The sequence below is a fragment of the Polypterus senegalus genome, chromosome 14 (assembly GCF_016835505.1).
Source record: "Polypterus senegalus isolate Bchr_013 chromosome 14, ASM1683550v1, whole genome shotgun sequence".
Lineage (NCBI taxonomy): Eukaryota > Metazoa > Chordata > Cladistia > Polypteriformes > Polypteridae > Polypterus > Polypterus senegalus.
The window spans coordinates 32,257,142-32,277,035 of record NC_053167.1 but is presented as its reverse complement, the minus strand read 5'-3'; the positions used below and the strand labels follow the sequence as shown (position 1 = coordinate 32,277,035).

Sequence of the window (19,894 nt, the reverse complement as noted above, 5' to 3'; positions counted from 1 at the left end):
TAATGTTTTTTTTAACCAAACATCACTTTAATTTCCATATATTATTCCCAGAAACATAGAATCTGGGAAATAATAGTTCACTTAATTAGCCCAGGAGTCCAATTAAAAACAGAAGCTGGTTGGGACAAAAACCTGCAGCCATAGAGGGTCCCAGGATGGAGTTTGAAAACCCCTGTTCTAAACTGAACCACTTAAGTCTCGCACTGTAAAACAAGTGTTAGTTGGAACCTTTGTCATATGTACTGTTACATCAGGTTTCTCTCAAAGCTTTAGATTAACCTTCTGAAAATGTTACAAGTGCATTAAATACATACATACATACAGTATAGAGAAATTACATACTGTGTACACACACACACACCACAAGGCAGGAATTCTTACACTCATTCTGTAAAGTGTAGATGCTGTCAAAAATGAAGTTTCTAAACACTAATAAATATGTCAAACTATCAATTGTCCAAGGTACACTGCTATGCAGTTTTTTTTTGGGGGGGAGGTGGGAATAGAAGCTTCCTCCAAACAACCTGGAGAATTTGCTCGAGTACTTCTGTAGACTTGGGCTCTCTCGCTGCTTCGGTTTCTGCAGGTAATATGAGACAGCCTTGATGTTGAGTTCAGGGCTCTGTGCTCAACTCAGTTTTCTTTATGCTAGGAGAAAGATCTGTATGACCATGACTGTGTGCTTGGGGCGATTGGGATAATGACCGATACCTTTCTGCTTGATATTATGGGGATGGATAAGAATCCGATTATACTCGGCACTGAGGGTTCCATACCAGAATGAGAACTCTATTTACAGAAATGCAGCCCTCCACTTTTGGCTGCAGACAATCCTCCATGAAAAGCTGTCTGCTTCATTAGAGGGCAATTTTGACTTGGAAAACCAGAGCAATTCCTGTCATATCTCATGTGTTTATAGGTGTAGACAAAACTATTGGCTTTGTTTCACCTTTAGAAGAATGACACTTTAGCAGCAACTCTTCCATGAAGCCCACTTCTTTCAAGGTTTCTCTAGATTGTAGAGGGGTTTACTTGGGCTCCCATGGTTTTACCAAGTTCAGACCTGACAGAAGTAGTGGTGGACTTCTAATATCAAAGGAATGCCACTTTTCATGATTCTCATTTGTTGCACTCATGTTTTAAAAGCTAACCATTATTTCTCTTCCTCAACCGTGCCCATTTACTCGTGCTTCTTCAGTGGCGTTTGTAGAGCCCATCTTGAAACTGTTTGGGAGAGTTCAACAATGCAAGATAACCACCTTGTGTCTTGTTGGTGTGGCTCACTCTTGCCATGGTGTCAGAACCGATGACTTGAAAGCTAAATGGTTTTATCTGTGAAAATCTCACTTATTATGAATGTCTTTGATTGCCTACTTTAATTCCTTCAACACCAGTTTGTTTCAGTTAACCAAGTTGGTTCAAACTCTTCATAAGTTCATTCATCATTAGCACCTATTTGTTACCATAGTTTTAATCATGAACAGGGCTACAGAGCTACAAAGTAATTACATTTTTTAAACCAAAACACAGAAATTTTAAAATTTAATTATTTGAAAAATTAATGTTTGGAAATCTGAAATGTGCTCTTTACTGCTAACACCTTAGTGCAAGAGACACAAAAATAAATATTTTCATAAAAAAAACCCTAGAGTTTAAGATTTTTGCACAGGACATATTTACGTGCATTAAAAAAAGGTTTACCACACACTAATTTTCTCATCTTATTTTACAGATGTGTTTTAGCACATCATTTCCAGTTCAATTAAGCCTGCACCTATTTGCATATTTGAAAGCCAACTTGTATCATCTTTAATATTGACAGGCTTCAGTTTCTGAAATACACCCTCTCACAATACAATCTGGGAAAGATTCTTCTATCCCAGTGTATACTCCTGGACTGAACATTGTGTTAAACTGGTGACACTTTAGTTTGGGCACTGCAAAGATGCATCTATTACTAATTTACTCTTATGTGGCAAGACTATAACAAATGCTTCTTTTGGTTTTAATGACACAAAGCACACTGAAGAGTTTACTCATCTGTGCATGGTTGTAAACCACATGGTTCATAGCTGCTTGCTCCCAAAAGAGAAATAAGCAATGCCCTCTAACTAGGGTGAAGAAGCAGTATTTCGTGGGATCTGGTGGTGGAAGAATCAGACAACACAGTGATGTCCACTATTTAAAAAAAAAAGTGGGGAAACAATTTTTTTTAATGGGGCTATAAAAAGTGCCAAAAGGAGGCCTTATGTCAAAGTCTAAAAATGATGAGAATTAAAAGATGAACAACTTGGGAAAAGCTGTGCAAGCACATTTAGAACACTTAATAAATCATATATTCATGATAGAATTTGTTTGGCATCAAACTATGCAGTGTAACGCACAGTAAGAATATAGTGCTGCTCATTCCTAAACCTCAAAGCACTGATGATATTTTTCTAAAACCTGAAAACAGATATGGCAAAGTACTCAAATATTAAAGAAGAGATCAAGCAGACGATCGAAGATGACAAATTGTGAAAGACACATTGGGGCAGTGTGAAAACAAAAACAGTATTTGAGTAGTCAGACGACAAACTCAAATTACCAATGACAATATCTGACAGTAGTTAAAATTGGGACTCCAGGTGCATTCGGAAAAAATTAATGAATGAAAATTCTTAACACAATTAAAATGACTTAACTTATGATACATTTATATAATAAAAAAAAAAATACAGAAGTTAGAAATTGGGGTGCACAGTTTTATAGAGGCTAGTAATTGTGAGGAGGGGAAATAATTTCTGCTAAAATAAACTGACATTTTTTTCCATTTAATGTAAAGTATATATAGAGGTGGGCAGCGCAGTGGAGATGTGATTAGAAGATCTGACATCTTCAGTTCAAATCTCCCACCAAGACACCCGAGTGGAAACCTGCATGTTCACCGTGTCTGTAAAGTTCTCCTGGCATTCCAGCTCCTCCCTTCACCTGACCAGGGTAGAGTCCTGCACTGGATCCATTATTTATTCCAAGAATTAAAAAAAAAAAATGTGATGAATGGGATTCTTGTAAGTTTGAGTGCAGTGCAACATTTAAAAATACAATTGGGTGAAGGGGAAACACACACACACACACACACAGTCCTTTTGGGTTAAGTGTTGCAGATCTTCCCTTTCCTCAGACACTACACCAATAAATATTAGTCACTGCTGGTAGCTATTACAAGACTAAACAATGCCAAGAGGTTGGGGACAGAGAAAAAAAATCTCAAAAGGTCAAGTCGTCAAAATAAGGTAAAGGGGAAATACCAAATTATTGAGAATACTTTGAGTTAAGAAATCCCATGCGTCACAGGGTTTAAAGCTTGCAGACACTGCACAGCACTGGTTATGATTCCATTTTGTGGAACTATTATGAACTTGATGAATCTTCATTTCTTAGGTTAACCTAGAGCATGCCTTTAACAAGGTAAGGGAGGGAAAGGAAAAAAAAACCCTCCTGCAGGTATAGAAATGCCCATTGTTAAGTAACATTTGGTAGGTTAATGAGGGAGAACTTAATGGAGAGATAGAGAGACTCTGTACACAGTAACAATAATGGGTGATATTGGGAGATCACAAGATTGTGGAAGCAAAACTCAGTATTAAAATACACACCCCTTTAAGTAAGCAGTCTATTCCATGCCACGACTCAGGCCTGAAACGAAGATTACTCATCCATTAACTTCAGCTTTGAGTGACAAGCATTAAGGAGCCAAGAATTTTACTTTATAAACTTTAAAATTTTAAGAAGTCGGTTTATGGTCTTCTGTATATGAGTAGTTCACATAAAAGACTGTTACCAGAGGAAGAGTATTATTGGGAAGGGTGAAGAATATTCTACCTCAAAAACGTATGCATGGATATTGGTAAGTGCCCTCCACTTCCATAATGCTTGCCATCTTACAAGGTAGCCAACAAACACTTTCTGTGCAACTTTAAAATACGTTGAATCTGTTTTAAAGCCATCATTTTCAAGGAAAACAAATTTAAAATAAAAACTATCCCGAATCGTACTCGCTTTTAATAATCCAAATTATGGTCCTTAAATCAACAATCTGCTTAGAGTTATGGAAGCAATTTTTATTTAAGGCTATGGCATTAATGCAGTTTTACCACTGCCGAAACAGACCAGACCGCTCTTGGAAATGTATAGCAAAGCCAGCTGTTCAAGAGCAGTCAGGCTGACTAAGGAAAAATGAAAGGAACAAGGACCAGCAAAAGATATATTATCTCTAGGAATAATGACAACTGGAGCTTGATTTTGTTTCTGCCAACCGCTTGCACACTCTCTGTACTTTGCTTTCTCAATTTAACACATGAAACAAAGTTTCTAACACAAGACAACCTATATACCAGTCCAATGGACTACAAAATTGTGTCATGAGATGACATCTCTCAAAGCAGGCCTGTGATTAGCTCAGCCTACAACATCAATGACTAGGTGGGAGGATGGGGAGAAAAAGTACTGCCACCCGACAGCAAATTGCAAGGGAGCGTCAAAGAGTGAAGGAGCAAGAAATAGACACTCCAAGAATTAGTTATTGGTCAGTTAAATCCATTCATCTCTGGGAAAGGATCTGTGCCAACCGAGTGGCTGGCTGGACTGTGGACTCTTAAAATGAAAAATTACAGTGATTATTCCAAGTAGAATTTCAAGCTAATGTGTTTAAAGTGGTAAAAATTCAACAAGTGTTTCAAAACTAGGGATTATGCCTGAACGCATCATTACTATTGCCAACAGTTTAAAAAAAAAAAAAAATAATATGAAAAAAATGAAAGCAACATGAATTGTCCAACAGCAAAGAAATTCACAGCTTAAACCAGTGATGGCAAAATCATGTACACAATAATAATGGCAGAGTAGTCCAAATTGATTATATGACTTAAAATGTGCACAGCAATAAAGAAAGCTAACAATCACCTTTCTGCTTCCCAATACCACTCAAAACTGTACGGGCTGCCAAGGCTTCTCTGCAAATCTATAGATTTAAAAATATGTCACACCCATCTGATTCTGCAGGCCTCACCCCAGGCCATTCATTTTCCAACCTGAAGCACTACTTTCAAGGAACATGCCATGCCAGGAGAGTTGTTTGCTTAAATCAAGACAAAAATGTTGTGTGTGACACAGGAAACATTTACAAGTCCTATGATGGTATGGTATGGTGCACATACCACACCAACTTGGGATAAAGTTAGATACAAATGTTATTGACTCTTATCAGCGCAGAGCCAGTAAAGATAATATATACTAGATATTTAAGATACATAGCTACCATTAAAATTATGGGCTTTAACAAATGAACAAAGGCTTAAAATACTACTACAGAGCTATATTTCATTTTCCAGCATAAGGAATTAAGCATCACAACATCCAATCATTTAAGCCTTTAAGGGATAGCTTTAAAGAAGTTTCCCAGTATATTGTTTACTAAAAGTTTTAAAAAAATCATTTAACTGTATTCCTTCACTGACACCACTTAATGCAATGTTTCCCTCAAAAAAAAAAAAAAACTAACAATTTCACAACTTGTGAATTGCTCCATGACACATGCATAATTGCATAAAGGATGTGGTTTCAGGTGCTCACTGTCAAGCATATATGCAGACAAAATAGTCTTATTATGAGGAAGCACTGAATTGCCCCTTCAGCAGACATGCATCATTTGAGACAAAATAGAATCATAATGAGCTACACAGCTGGACACAGACAGACACCTTACATTGGGGTTGACTCATTGACACATTTGCCCTGAAGACAACAAAGTCAGTCCTTCCGAAAACCACCCTGATACAAATAAGTTAAGAACCTTTTTTCCCTGTCAGAATAGCAAAAGTACCACCATCAGGTAATACTTAAATACTTTATAGGTTACATAGTACTACTGTAGTTTCTATACAGAATTCTCTGGAGCTAAAAACATTACTGATCAACTTTAAAAGTCAGTAAAATACTGTATATACTATTCAGAGACCAATGAAAATGTGTCTTGTCATTCATGGGGAAAATATCATCAGTAGCTAAAAGTCAGTGCCATCCTTTGTTTCATAGAACCTTCAATAATGTACACATACAGTGCATCCGGAAAGTATTCACAGCACATCACTTTTTCCACATTTTGTTATGTTACAGCCTTATTCCAAAATAGATTAAATTCTTTTTTTTTTCCTCAGAATTCTATGCACAACACCCCATAATGACAACGTGAAAAATGTTTACTTGAGGTTTTTGCAAATGTATTAAAAAAAAAAAAAAAGAGAAAGCACATGTACATAAGTATTCACAGCCTTTGCCATGAAGCTCCAAATTGAGCTCAGGTGCATCCTGTTTCCCCTGATCATCCTTGAGATGTTTCTGCAACTTAATTGGAGTCCACCTGTGGTAAATTCAGTTAATTGGACATGATTTGGAAAGGCACACCCCTGTCTATAGAAGGTCCCACAGTTGACAGTTCATGTCAGAGCACAAACCAAGCACGAAGTCAAAGGAATTGTCTGTAGACCTCCGAGACAGGATTGTCTTGAGGCACAAATCTGGGGAAGGTTACAGAAACATTTCTGCTGCTTTGAAGGTCCCAATGAGCACAGTGGCCTCCATCATCCGTAAGTGGAAGAAGTTTGCAACCACCAAGACTCTTCCTAGAGCTGGCCGGCCATCTAAACTGAGTGATCGGGGGAGAAGGGCCTTAGTCAGGGAGGTGACCAAGAACCAGATGGTCACTCTGTCAGAGCTTGAGGGGTCCTGTGTGGAGAGAGAATCTTCCAGAAGGACAAGCATCTCTGCAGCAATCCACCAATCAGGCCTGCATGGTAGAGTGGCCAGACGGAAGCCACTCCTTAGTAAAAGGCACATGGCAGCCCGCCTGGAGTTTGCCAAAAGGCACCTGAAGGACTCTCAGACCATGAGAAACAAAATTCTCTGGTCTGATGAGACAAAGATTGAACTCTTTGGTGTGAATGCCAGGTGTCACGTTTGGAGGAAACCAGGTACCACTCATCACCAGGCCAATACCATCCCTACAGTGAAGCATGGAGGTGGCAGCATCATGCTGTGGGGATGTTTTTCAGCAGCAGGAACTGGGAGACTATTCAGGATAAAGGGAAAGATGACTGCAGCAATGCACAGAGACATCCTGGATGAAAACCTGCTCCAGAGCGCTCTTGACCTCAGACTGGGGTGACGGTTCATCTTTCAGCAGGACAACGACCCTAAGCACACAGCCAAGATATCAAAGGAGTGGCTTCAGGACAACTCTGTGAATGTCCTTGAGTGGCCCAGGAAGAGCCCAGACTTGAATCTGATTGAACATCTCTGGAGAGATCTTAAAATGGCTGTGCACCGACACTTCCCATCCAACCTGATGGAGCTTGAGAGGTGCTGCAAAGAGGAATGGGCAAAACTGGCCAAGGATAAGTGTGCCAAGCTTGTGGCATCATATTCAAAAAGACTTGAGGCTGTAATTGCTGCCAAAGGTGCATCAACAAAGTATTGAGTAAAGGCTGTGAATACTTATGTACCTGTGATTTCTCAGTTTAAATTTTTAATAAATTTGCAAAAACGTCAAGTAAACTTTTTTCACATTGTCATTATGGTGTGTTGTGTGTAAATTCATTTTTTTCCCTCAGAATTCTAATCAATTTTGGAATAAGGCTGTAACATAAAATGTGGAAAAAGTGATGCGCTGTGAATACTTTCCGGATGCACTGTAAGAGCTCTGTACCTTCCTTGCACTAATTTAATTAAGTAGTAATCCTTTTGCCAAATGTCATTCTACACATTTTATAGCAACAAAAGTTAGTCAACATCTCTCCACATAGAAAAGGTTATAGTAGCTTTTAATCCTTGCATAAAGCGGAGCAGAACCATTATTGCTTTTTAAGTCAACATATTGCTAAGTAAATTACAAATGGCAAAATGCACGTCTAGTTGCTCATGATTCATATTCCGAGCAAAAGTGATTAGAAATAAGCAGAAAATTAACTCATTTCAAAGCATAAGACATAATGAATTAGAAATGCCACAATGTCAGAATGTTTGTGTTTGATACCAATAGCACTGAAATTTTACTATACTGAATACCTATTCGATAAAGTAGCAAAGAACTGAAATCCCATTCAATGCATCTTTATTAAAAGTACTTCCCTTATTGACATAAATCACACCTTTTCCTGAAATGGGTATCCCTAGTATTTTATCAAGTTGCCCAAGTCTCATTTAAATGATAAAATCTTCTTTAAAGATGTATTTTTTCAAAATGCAAGTCGCTCAACTGTTCAAAAGTTAAATGCATTCTATAAAGTACAAAGGGGGATGGTACCCACACACAGGAAAAAAAAAAGCCTAAAATCTTCCAGAATACATCCATTTTTGAAAAAAATATGGTTGGTTGACCATTAATCCATGTCTGCGGCATTACACACAAACAGCGTAATACAGCTTTATACACGTCCCTTTTGAATGAAAAAAAAATATATATGAAATTCAGCCATTTTAAAACACAACAAGCTGTGCATACCACATTAGTGCTCATTTTTCCCAGGGTGTAGTTTCCTCTCAAGAAACAAATCACAGTAAACTGTTCGTGCCAGGTGCTTGGTTTGATATTGATTTACTTCCATTTTTATGTGAGAACTCTTCCCAGGAAGGCTACTTCTACCATAGTTGGAAATAGAAAATATATCCTTAACCCCAAGAAAAGTAGTACCGGATATATGTCTAGATCCCTTATGCTGTCACAAACTTAATGTATGGTTTGTTATATCAAAACTGTTGCCAATTTAAAGACATTCTGGGCAAATTTAAAGGCATTTCCCATTCGTGCCCCAAGGTTCCATTATAAAAATGCCAGGGTATGGATTTTTAAAAATGTATAGAAAATACTTTGACTTGAAAAATACTCAACTTATTCTTTAAGTAAAATATTGTAGTATTGGCATTCATACATATCAAAATAGAATGCAGGCTTGAATCTGAACGAGTGATAGACATGTGGAGTTTTCCCCAGTGTAACAGGTGAGGGCATATAACAAACTTGGAATATTTATAAACCCTGTGTTGAAATCTCACCATGTATATATTTTAAAAGTTGTTATCTTGACATTTCTCTTTCCAGTATCTGAAAAGTACTACTTAAAATACTAAAAATTTGAATATAACTGTACTGTTGAATTAGCAAATTCCAATGCAACTCTGGCTGTTTCAAATTCAAGCCAGTGTCAAATTCCACAAACACCTGAAGCTTTAGATGTATAACGTTTCCCCGTTCACTCATATCTCACAGTCCTACCTACATGCGCGATCGTGGATACATGCAAGGTTCCCGCTCGGAAGTGTGCAGGACACTATATTAAAAAAAACAATAAATCTCATCATTTCATCTCCTTTTACAAATTCATGACATAAGTTAAACAATTGAAACTCGCATGTGATCAGTCCCCTCAATGCACACACAAATCTATTTCTAAACTAATTGAAAAAAATGCAATAAAGGTGGCACCAATGAAAGGCTGTGTGAATTTATATATAGGCTTTTTTTTTAATAAAAAAAAATTCCCCCAATTATGTGCTGAAATTTTTACCTTCAAAACAAAGCACTTCCTGAGACATGACATGCAGTTTTTCCTTTGACACATAGATGCAATGTTTCATCACCACTGCAAGCAATTTTTATATGTAGTTTTTACTGACAAGTATTATTGTGGCTTCCTAAGTAATTAACCTACTTGCAGACACACAAGTTCAGTACAGACTTTCACTCAGCAAATCCAATAATGGATGCTGGGCTTTTTACAACAGGTTTTCAGAATTTTTCTATTGACTTGTTATTGGTTCTTGTGACATATCTACATGGGATCTGGGTTTTTACTCTACAGCTCTACTCCAATATTTATTAATGGAAAATATTATGCAGAAAGAAGCACATATTCAAAATGTAACATGTTAACCATCCAATTTAAAACTTGTTATAACTACAGTAGCATTCTTATTGAGCACTTTCTACACCAACTTAATGTGTCACTAAGAACTACAAGTCAACCGCCAAATGAATTAAATCACAAACCTCTGTTGTATTAACACTAGAATTACCAGAGCCAATGAAAAAACTCGTAAAACCCTTCGCACCTCTCGCCTTCCAAATGTGTCCATAAGCCCATGCAGCCTGCTATACCATCCCCAGCCCATCCCCCCTGCAGAACGGGCAAAAAGTTCTCCCAGTTCCTGCCTTGATAATCTGGAAGCGAGCTACCCCAAGACCGCATTTTTTTGTTTTGTTTTCTTTCGATCTTGCCAGTGTCCACTTTTGGTTGCATGGTGCTTTCTCTTTTGTACTCCAGGAAATGCAGAGGAATGAATAGTACAGAGAGGTCAGTTCTGCACTATGTGTAATCATCAGATTCAAATCTTAACAGTTCACACACACCCAAGGACCGTGCTTTCTATATTTATGACATGTGTACTTGTTGCAATGTACACACTTCTCTCTGTGCTGTGGTTACTATTACACTGAAGATGCTGGGGGGAGCGGCGGTCTTGGAACAGAAGCTTGTCGATGATGCATCCTCTTTTGCTTCTCTTTTGCTTTCTCCATTGCCGCCTCTTGTAAGAAGTGACGACAAAGCTCCTCTTTCAAGGCAAGCCATGAGCACCCTTCTTTTCTCAGTGACCCCAGTGTGTACCAGCAATTTCAAAGCACTGTATGCTCATGTTTATGAAAGGTGCCATTCATTTACCACTAATTGCATATTATATACTTACAGTTCAAATGGATTCTTCAAAAAAAATCTGAACATCTTTTCTTCAATATTGCTCCTCAATATATAGCAATTTCAAAGGGAATTAAAGTTGACAGGTAATGCCTTATATCAGTAAAGAAACCTGCCCTTACAAAATATTTATGTTAGCATTCACTAACCCCAATATGTAGGGTTGTTGAATTATTTTACTAAAAGCCAAAGAGACGACCTCTCCCCTAAACAGTCTGCTCAAAATTCAAGATGTATCATCAGAAATTGAACTTTAATCTTCTACTGCTAGACTGAATAAAAACAATTATATATTGATGTGTGCTTTCAAGTTATATACAGATCAATACAAGATTATGTTTATCAAAATGTCTACCAACGCCCAAAGCAAAAAAAACATGCACTAATACAAATCTCTAATATTCCTTTTGTTATGCAAGTTACAATGTGCACCTTAGCATTTCAGAAAGGAACAATAAAAGCCATAAGCTGATAAATACTCAAAACCAGTTAAATTTTGACGATGTAAATAAATTTGACAGTGACATGAAACTCTTGGCATAAACTTGCCGATTGCGTTATAAACTTCCGACATTTACCACTGGATTAAAAGTCTCATTCAAAGGCTTCAGTATATCCTAAGACTATGAAGAACATAACTGCAATGGATACAAGATGAGGAAATAATGAGATGTTTTGTAAATCCATCTCATCAACCATCTAGACTCATGGAGGATGAATGACAGAGGAAATCTTAGTTAAAAACAACTAAAATGCTCACTCGCGTTTTTTTGGAAAGTAGGCAAATCATTTATCTTCCCCTTTATGTACATAATTTAGAAAGCTGCCTTTATAAGCCTTGAACAGAAAATATACATTTCATCACAAGGGTCTCCAATTATAAAAAACAAAAAAGAAACATGCTGTTTACTAACTTAGTTTACTACTTAGCACTATGAAATGTAAATAGTTCCTAAGGACAAAACAGTTATACAGTAGTAAAATCTTAAATATGGAATGCAAAATAATACAGTTTAATTTGAGGAGAATCTTGTGCTAACTTTTAACATTAGTGTGTTTAAATTGTGTTCACATACACAACACCACAAGATTCTAAAACATTCATCACAGCAATTCAATAGTGCTGTTAATTCACTATATTCAATTTGGGTACCAATTCCAGGCAGATATTTTTTAGTTTCACCCGTCATTTTATGAAAGCAAATTAAACCTGCAACAGAATCAGTAAGAACACTTTCAGCAAATTTAACAGGCTGGAATACTGAGCTCATGACCTGGGGCCTCCTGTATAAACGGTGCATACGCACAAAAATGTTGCGCAAGAATGTTTCCACATTTAAATTGCGATGTATAAAACCTACACTTGGCGTAAAACCACGCACATTTTCACGGTAGCTCATACCCTGTCGTACGCAAGTTCTGCGCTCGGTTTTGCAGACTGGCGGCACCCTGCGTCAAAGCAGTGCTACTGTTCCTTGTGTGGTTACCCTTCCTTTTTCAGATCCACAACCCTGATGTGGCTTTATACACTGAGTTAACTGCATACTGTTTATTAGTTTAATGCATCCGATTGCAATTGACCTGCAACAATATAATGGTTCGGACCTTTTTTCAGCTGCTCCCGTTAGTGGTTGCCACAGCAGATCAACTTTTTCCCAAATTACTCTCCTGGCACCACTCAGAGTATTTATATCACTGTATCCGAGTGTGAATCACAGCTGTACAGCAGCTGATCGGAAAGAGAATTATCAGTATACAGCATCAAGCACACACTGCCTCAGCCATGCTGTCTATCGAACTGCACTCATATGGCAAACGCTTCAGAGCCTTTCCTTGCAGTTCAAAGTGCGTATTTATATATGATGACAATATTTTTAAGATGAAATGCAGCAAAATATGTTTATTATACAGATAAAATTAACTTCATTTAAATAATCTATATTGTTAATAATTAAACATGTGAGGACACGGTGTCGCAGTGCTAGCAAGCTGCTGGCGCTCCATTCACAGATTGTTCCTACCTCGCAATGTATATTTGCTGGGGCTGGCACAACACTGGATGGATAGAATAATTAAACATGTACTACGAAGATATTTCAAAGTTCCTTAAAAGATTCAAAGAATCAGCGTTCTAAAGTTACACATGGCTTAACGTCTATTACAGAGATGATTGTATGGTGATTGGGTATTTGGAGAAAGAAAAGTAAGGACACAAATTGGTTAGTATGTTTGAAAGAGACAGTACTGCTACAATAAAGTATTTCATCGAATGTTGCGCAAGGCGCAGCAAGCATCTTGTGTGAGGCATGAACCATCACTGCGCCACTGTGTTCCCATGTTTAATAATATGCTTTAACTCCAGTCATCATAAAAATATCACGTATACATCTCAGTATTTTAATTATTCAGAGAGCTGTAATATTACGAAAGTAATGGATTCTGTGTCCTGTCGGAGGAAGAGAAAGCCCGGAGGCACATAGTGATTCACACACATAGAGCATATAGAAGATCAAATACAAAACAAAGCATTCAACGTGCTACTTTAGTTACGATGGGATTTGAGAAATTGGTTTATAAAATCTTCTAAGGTAAGAAGTTCTGCAACAATACAAAGAAGTTTATACTACCAGTTCAACAAACTCTACAGTTATGAAAGTACAGTAGCTTTTCTCCATAATGCAGTTTGGCAAGTAAGAAATGGCCTGCTTTGTACGCTTTGAGCATACATACCTAAGTCCACCACATATAAATTTGAATCTATAAACCTTATTTTCCTTTACCGCAAAGAACATTCATGGCTGATGAGATTCTGGGGCTATTACATTAAAATCCACGGCCTAAATTTAAATCAACTACACAAAAAGTAGCTATTTTCCTAAATTAACAATAACATAACCAAATTCAATGTCAACTGTTGATGACAAATACAGCGAACACTTTGCTTAACCTTTTAAATTTTTGTATAGAGGAACTGGGGAGGTGGTATTTTGAAACAGGCTGTAGTTTGAAGTTCTTGTACAAGAATTTAAGACCTTAAGTTGACAATCAACTCAATACAATAACACTGCACTGAAGGCAAATGAGGGATCTAAATAGTACAATAACAAAAGGAGAAATAACTGACACATTGGGTACAGCCAGCACTGGTTAAGCAGTAAAAAAACCATGCTGTGATTGGAGGACTTTTGCATATCAAGAGAGAAGTTTTGATGCAAAGCAGCACTCCAACACTAGAATAAAAACGCTTCCTGGCCATTTTCTTCATAATAACAAGGGCATTTGAACAGAAGTTACTTACCTGGATTTCATATCACATTAAACCACTAACTTGTGAGATAGTAAGTTAACCATTTTTCTCAAATGAGAATGACAAGTTTTTACATGTCCATTTCAAAACAAAAAAACGTTTATATAAGCAAATAAAATGTGAACATTTTTCAAATTACACTAGCAATATCAAAATCATCATTCAAAAGGCTAACAGTATATAAGCAAAGGCCAAAAAAAAAATAAACACACACACCATCCAAAATTAAATGATAACAAATGCATGAAGATTTATTCTGGAATGTACAATGCATTTTTCCCCAAAATACTATAAACTTTTTTTTTTTTTTTTTTTATAAATTAATCATGCCCAACAAAACTGTTAACAGCTCTGCTAACCACAACCTTTGCCAAATGAGTTACATGGAACTCAACATTTGGAAATGCTGCAAACCTGTGCATCATTTTTTTTTTTTTATTATGGCCAATACTGTTCATGTTGTTGCCTTAACTGAATTGTTTAATCCTTCAATCTGTACACCACATACTACAGTAGTCATATTTGGCAGAATATAATCTAGAAGCAAAGTCAAACAGAAGCACACCCTGCATGCACACCCACGGGATCAATTTGGAGTCATGGAAGCAGCCTATGAATTCTTTGGAATTTGTCTAGTTCTCACAGACACATGCTTCTAAATTGTAAATCAAACAAAGGAAAATAAAACAAGTGGCACAAAAAATGCTTCCAAGATTTAGTGAACACATGATTTATACATGCACGGAGAAAACTGGGAAAAGTGCGACTTATAAAACATTTGATAAAACTATTACATTAAAAGCAAAATAAAAGGTCTTCAAAGTTTGCTTGCAGTTTCAGCAATAGCTAAGCTCACCTTAGTTTGTACAGAACATCCAAACAACTAAATGACATTACTTATGTGGAGTTTCAGTCATGCAGAGTCCATCACATCTGCTGCTGCCAATAATTAAGAAATGTTCAATTTTAACATTAAGACCCTAAAACTACACTAGCAGAAATAATGAGGTCAAAAACACCAACTACCCAAAGAAGAGCATCAAGAACACCGGCTTACTAAAACAAAAAAACATAGTTTACACCTTTGGACAGTATAATCTACACAAATGGTGCTCTGCCACCTTATGGCTGGCAAAAGCACTTACCAAGCACTCCTCATCAATAATATCTTTCAAGAAATGTGAACCTTACAAAAACATCATGCACAAAAAAGAAAACTATCAAGATATAATAGATAGGAGGTGGTAAAGGCTACACCACATACCCACAAAAACCAGTAGCACAGGCACACTGGACTTGCTTGGTTTCAGACAGCAAATAGGTTAGTGACCATTTAACACAGATCTGTCTTAAGATTACCTTTCTGCCATCTTAGTCCTACTCAGCACGTCAATCAGGCTACATAAAGCACTCTCGCTCACTCTCACTTCTACCCATTCACTACTTCTCTACTCAAAAATGTTATTAAAGCTCTTCAGAAATTTAGTGACTAGGAAGAAACTTCTTACACTTACAAATTTAACTTGATCACTAAATTTAAACATAAAAATCTATCAACAGAAAAGTGTCAGGAAAAAAAAAAAAAACAGGTTTAAATATACAACACACATGCCAATCCTCAATTGGTTTCAAGTAAATACATCAGTAAGGAATTCTGGATGTATAAAAATACAACAAAGTTTAACCTACTCACTTAAAAACTAGTTTAGAAGAACCCCAGAGGTTTTTTTTTTTTTGTCCAATGGGGTTTCTTTCTTTTTCTCCCAACTTACCCTCAGTATACTTACTTTATTTGATAAATTTTCTTTGTTTCCACTTAGTAATATTTGTAAAGTATCTTAAATTATACTTTGTATTGGGAAATACTATAAAAAGATTGGTGTTATCAAAAACAGAAACACGTAACTCAATTGATGTGTATGGACGCCAAAGCATAACAAAGCTATAAACATGGTGCCAGGCCATCTTAAGCACGCTCACACAGATATTAACACTCACACTTGGGTAACAGAATGGCCATATAATCTAACGCTAAATTTGCTTAGATTTTCCTTCTCACTTTCTAAAAAAATGCACACTGCTCATTTGTTACAAACACATTCAAATACTTAACTCAGCATGTTAAAAATTATTCAATCTGCTTTGTTAGTATGCCAAATGGAAAACAGGGTATCTGCCCAAAAGTAAGAAATGACAAGGTGACACATGCATGGCAGAGTCCTCCCAGAAAGAGTTGCTGCACAGAGGAACAGTCACATCATGAAGAAAAAGAGACGGAGGAGTTGTACAGTGATGGAGATTTGGAAGAGGAGGCAGAGGGCAATACTGTATTAATATGTGGATTGGTAGGACCCATAAAAAACAATGGGGAATATATAGCAAAAGCAGGGAAAGAAAACTTAAAGGTGATGTAATGCCTATCTAACCAAAGTTAACCCTAGGAATAACTACTAAGGCAGTTATTGCAAACACCAAGTAATGAAGATATAAGTAATGATGCCTTTAATCCAAAATATCCATCTAGTCGGTTTATCATTACAAGGATACAGGGAAAAGGTGTCCATCTGAAACTGGGGAGGAAACAACAGGTCTTAAGGTACACCAAGTCGGATATCCTCAAGTAGTAGGAGGAACCCCAAGAAAATCTTTGTGAAAATGAACACCGTGTGCAAACTCCACAGTGCACGCTTAGGCTGGGATGTGAACGGGACTCCTTGAGCTGTGAAGGCCTCACCACAGCGGTTACCCTACTCAAATATATACATTTAAACAGTTTAAAAAAAAAAAACCTGTCGGGACTGAGATTATATATTAAATTGACTCAAACGTCTTAAAATTTTGCCGATTCAAACGTGATGTAAAACAGGTATAATTTCTTGTTACACGTTTACCCTACACATTTCCAATGTACATGGCAGTATTCCCGATTCTTAAGGGAACCGAGCGCACAACATGGAAAAAGTAAACGATAACTCAAAACGCGCTCCAGCAGTATTTAAACTTTTTTTGGTCAATGGACTGTATACTGGAAGCAGCAGACGAGAATTGGAAGTTTGTAACCCAACTGGCAAATGAAAACCAACCAGATGCAGGAAACGAGTACGATGTGGAAGTGAACGGAGTTTTACAGATATTTAAGAAAATGAAGTGGGCATTCACATTTTCTAAAGGTCGAATAATTTAAAATACTCTTTTTCGTTTGCTAAAACTTACTTTACTCACTTATTAAAATGTAAATTGTGTGGCCCACGAACGGGTGGCTTACCCAAGGAAAGCTAATGCTCCGTGTACCGGCGACCTCTTACTTTCATTTTTTTACACTCCGTGGGCCAAAGAACATTATGTACAAACCAAGCCACTGTACGAATCTCGCCCGGGCCTTCTGCTTCCCTTCCTCCATCCCCTCCTCCTCCATATCTCGGCAGATCGGCACTTTGTGCTCGCTTCTGCCTGCTTGTTCGCTCTCTCTCACTCACTCACGCTCGCTTACAGAAGGAGAGAGAGACGGTAAGCAGAGGAAAAAGAAAATGGCGTAGAGACTAAGTCTTCAATCCCCAAACCCCAACTTTCGGCTCAAAAATAAGGCCCTAAAATATGTTCCGAGAGCCAGTTGGAGGCCTGATCCTAAAATTAGTTTCTCCCTCTATTAGAATCCGGGTCCATAATGCGAAAAATACACATTTAAAGGGGATTTTTAAGCCCACCATTTGAACAATAGGCGCTTGTGAGTAGAGGAGAGGGGACTTAGTCTCTGGGACGCCATGTCTGTCGTTAAAACTAACTGGAGAATCAGAGCCAGACGAGAGAAAACAGGCAAGAAAACCGTTTAAAAGGGCAGTGCTGAAGCGTCTATAGGCATTCAGAAATACTCACCATTAACTCGAGAACCAGAATCGATCTGTAAAATAAATTGAAAGACACAGGCTTTAAAAATTGTCGTTTTTCTTGTCTCGAAAAATGTACGTAAGTTTCAATCGAGGTTAACCAAAATGTTATACATACATGGTTTTAAGCTAAAAGATAAACCCATAAACTTTTCTGAAATTTACTAGTTTAAAGTATTAATTCTGACAAACTAAAGACTGTCTATAATACATATTATTGTTCTTTTTCAGTTTTACTAATATTCCAACTCGCAGTCGCCCTTTTACCCTACATGACATTTTTTGTCATCCTAAATATATACATATTATTTTACCTGAGAGTCGTTATGGAGTTGATCCCCACTCATTTCTTGCTTACCAACTATTTGATTAAAATTAATTTAAATTAAAAGAGAGGGAAGAACTTTAGATATCTACAGAGCTGGAGCCGGTGAAATGCAGATAGCAGAATGAAGGAGACAGCAGTTGTGTAACAGACTAAGTCCCGATTTCCGTCAAGTGCGCATGCTCATTCTCGTTTAAATGGGTAACATTTGCGTACAGCCGTCGTAGCTCCGCCCCTTTATGAAATGCTTGCATTTTCACTGTTAGCAGAAGTAAAGGGCTTTACGGACCATGTGGCATCTAAGTTAAAACACTGACCACTTCATAAGCCATCTGCCGTACAGTAGTTGAAACACGTGTTTTTATAGACCAGAATAACTGACATCGTTGCCGGAGGTTAATGTTAGCTATCTTTACTACAGCCAGGTAAGCGTGCAGGCAAAACTCCGTTTGAAGTAGTTTATGGCACGATCATACGTAAAGAAATCCTTGTTATATGTGATCGATATTTTATTATGTAGTTAACGTTAGCGCACGCGCGTATGTCCTCAGCAGCCCATGATACTAAACTAAAGCTTCCAGCTTCTACTTTTAATAGCTCGAACCTGGCAAAAATGGCAACATGTCGATGCTCGCAATATATTTGCATATAGGAATCGGAAATCCTAATTAATTGGGAGACAGAAACGAATATGCATGAAATTAATACAGTTCTTCCTTCAGTAGTATACAATAGATGGGACCCATCCATCCATTATCCAACCCGCTATATCCTAACTACAGGGTCACGGGGGTCTGCTGGAGCCAAACCCAGCCAACACAGGGCGCAAGGCAGGAAACAAAACCCGGGCAGGGCGCCAGCCCACCGCAGTAGAAGGAACCCCATAGGCGAATTTACAGTAGCTAGGAAAAAAGGCTGTTGCGGGTGTATTTTATCTTTGAAACATAATTTTTGGTCAGATGTCATTTATATATGGTAGTGATTCAAAACTTTGGCAGAGGCACTTGAATGTAGCGTAATTATAAATGTTTTTATCCTTTTACAATGCACTAGTCATTTTTATTAACAAATTTGGGAGAAGAAAATTCGTCGTATTTGTGTTCAACTTTAAAATGTTTTTTTATCAGAAATAGACACTGCTACATTACATTTGACATTATTATACTGTATTAGTAACCACTGGGATAAATTCCAGGGCAGCAAGAATAGTGGGGCTAGCATTCTGCCATTTAAAAGAATAGCAGTAGAGGGTTACCCGTAAAGGTTCTTTGGAACTGTATTCACTATGAAAGGTGATCTGATCTGTATATACTGCATAAGTACATTACTGTATATACAGTACATGATTATTATCACATGTTCACTGTTCACATAGATATTAACCACCAGGGGGCACCACCAAGCCCCACATCCATGACACAGTAATCTCCAGCACGTTCGTTCTTGTAATAAAATAAATTGTATATATTCAAACACAGCACCTTTTTACAATCACCTCTCCAAATGCAGCCACAATTGTACAATAAATGCAAACAAGTATTCCTTTTTTCTACTTCCACTGAGTGTTGCCTCCCGACTGTGACTCATTGAT

At 37.4% G+C, this 19,894-nt stretch overlaps 1 protein-coding gene across 1 annotated transcript in view; it reads right to left on the bottom strand.

Annotated features, from left to right (window-relative positions):
* top1 (DNA topoisomerase I) overlaps positions 1–18,455 on the bottom strand; it is a 60,238-nt gene extending 41,783 nt beyond the window's left edge. Inside the window, exons 1-2 of the mRNA XM_039736121.1 lie at positions 18,293–18,455; positions 17,968–17,992 (exon numbers count right to left, since the gene is read on the bottom strand). Coding sequence (XP_039592055.1) covers positions 17,968–17,992; positions 18,293–18,325 — 58 coding nt within the window. The 5' untranslated portion in view covers positions 18,326–18,455. The remainder of the gene's footprint in view (positions 1–17,967; positions 17,993–18,292) is intronic.
* Between the last annotated feature and the right edge of the window lie 1,439 nt (positions 18,456–19,894).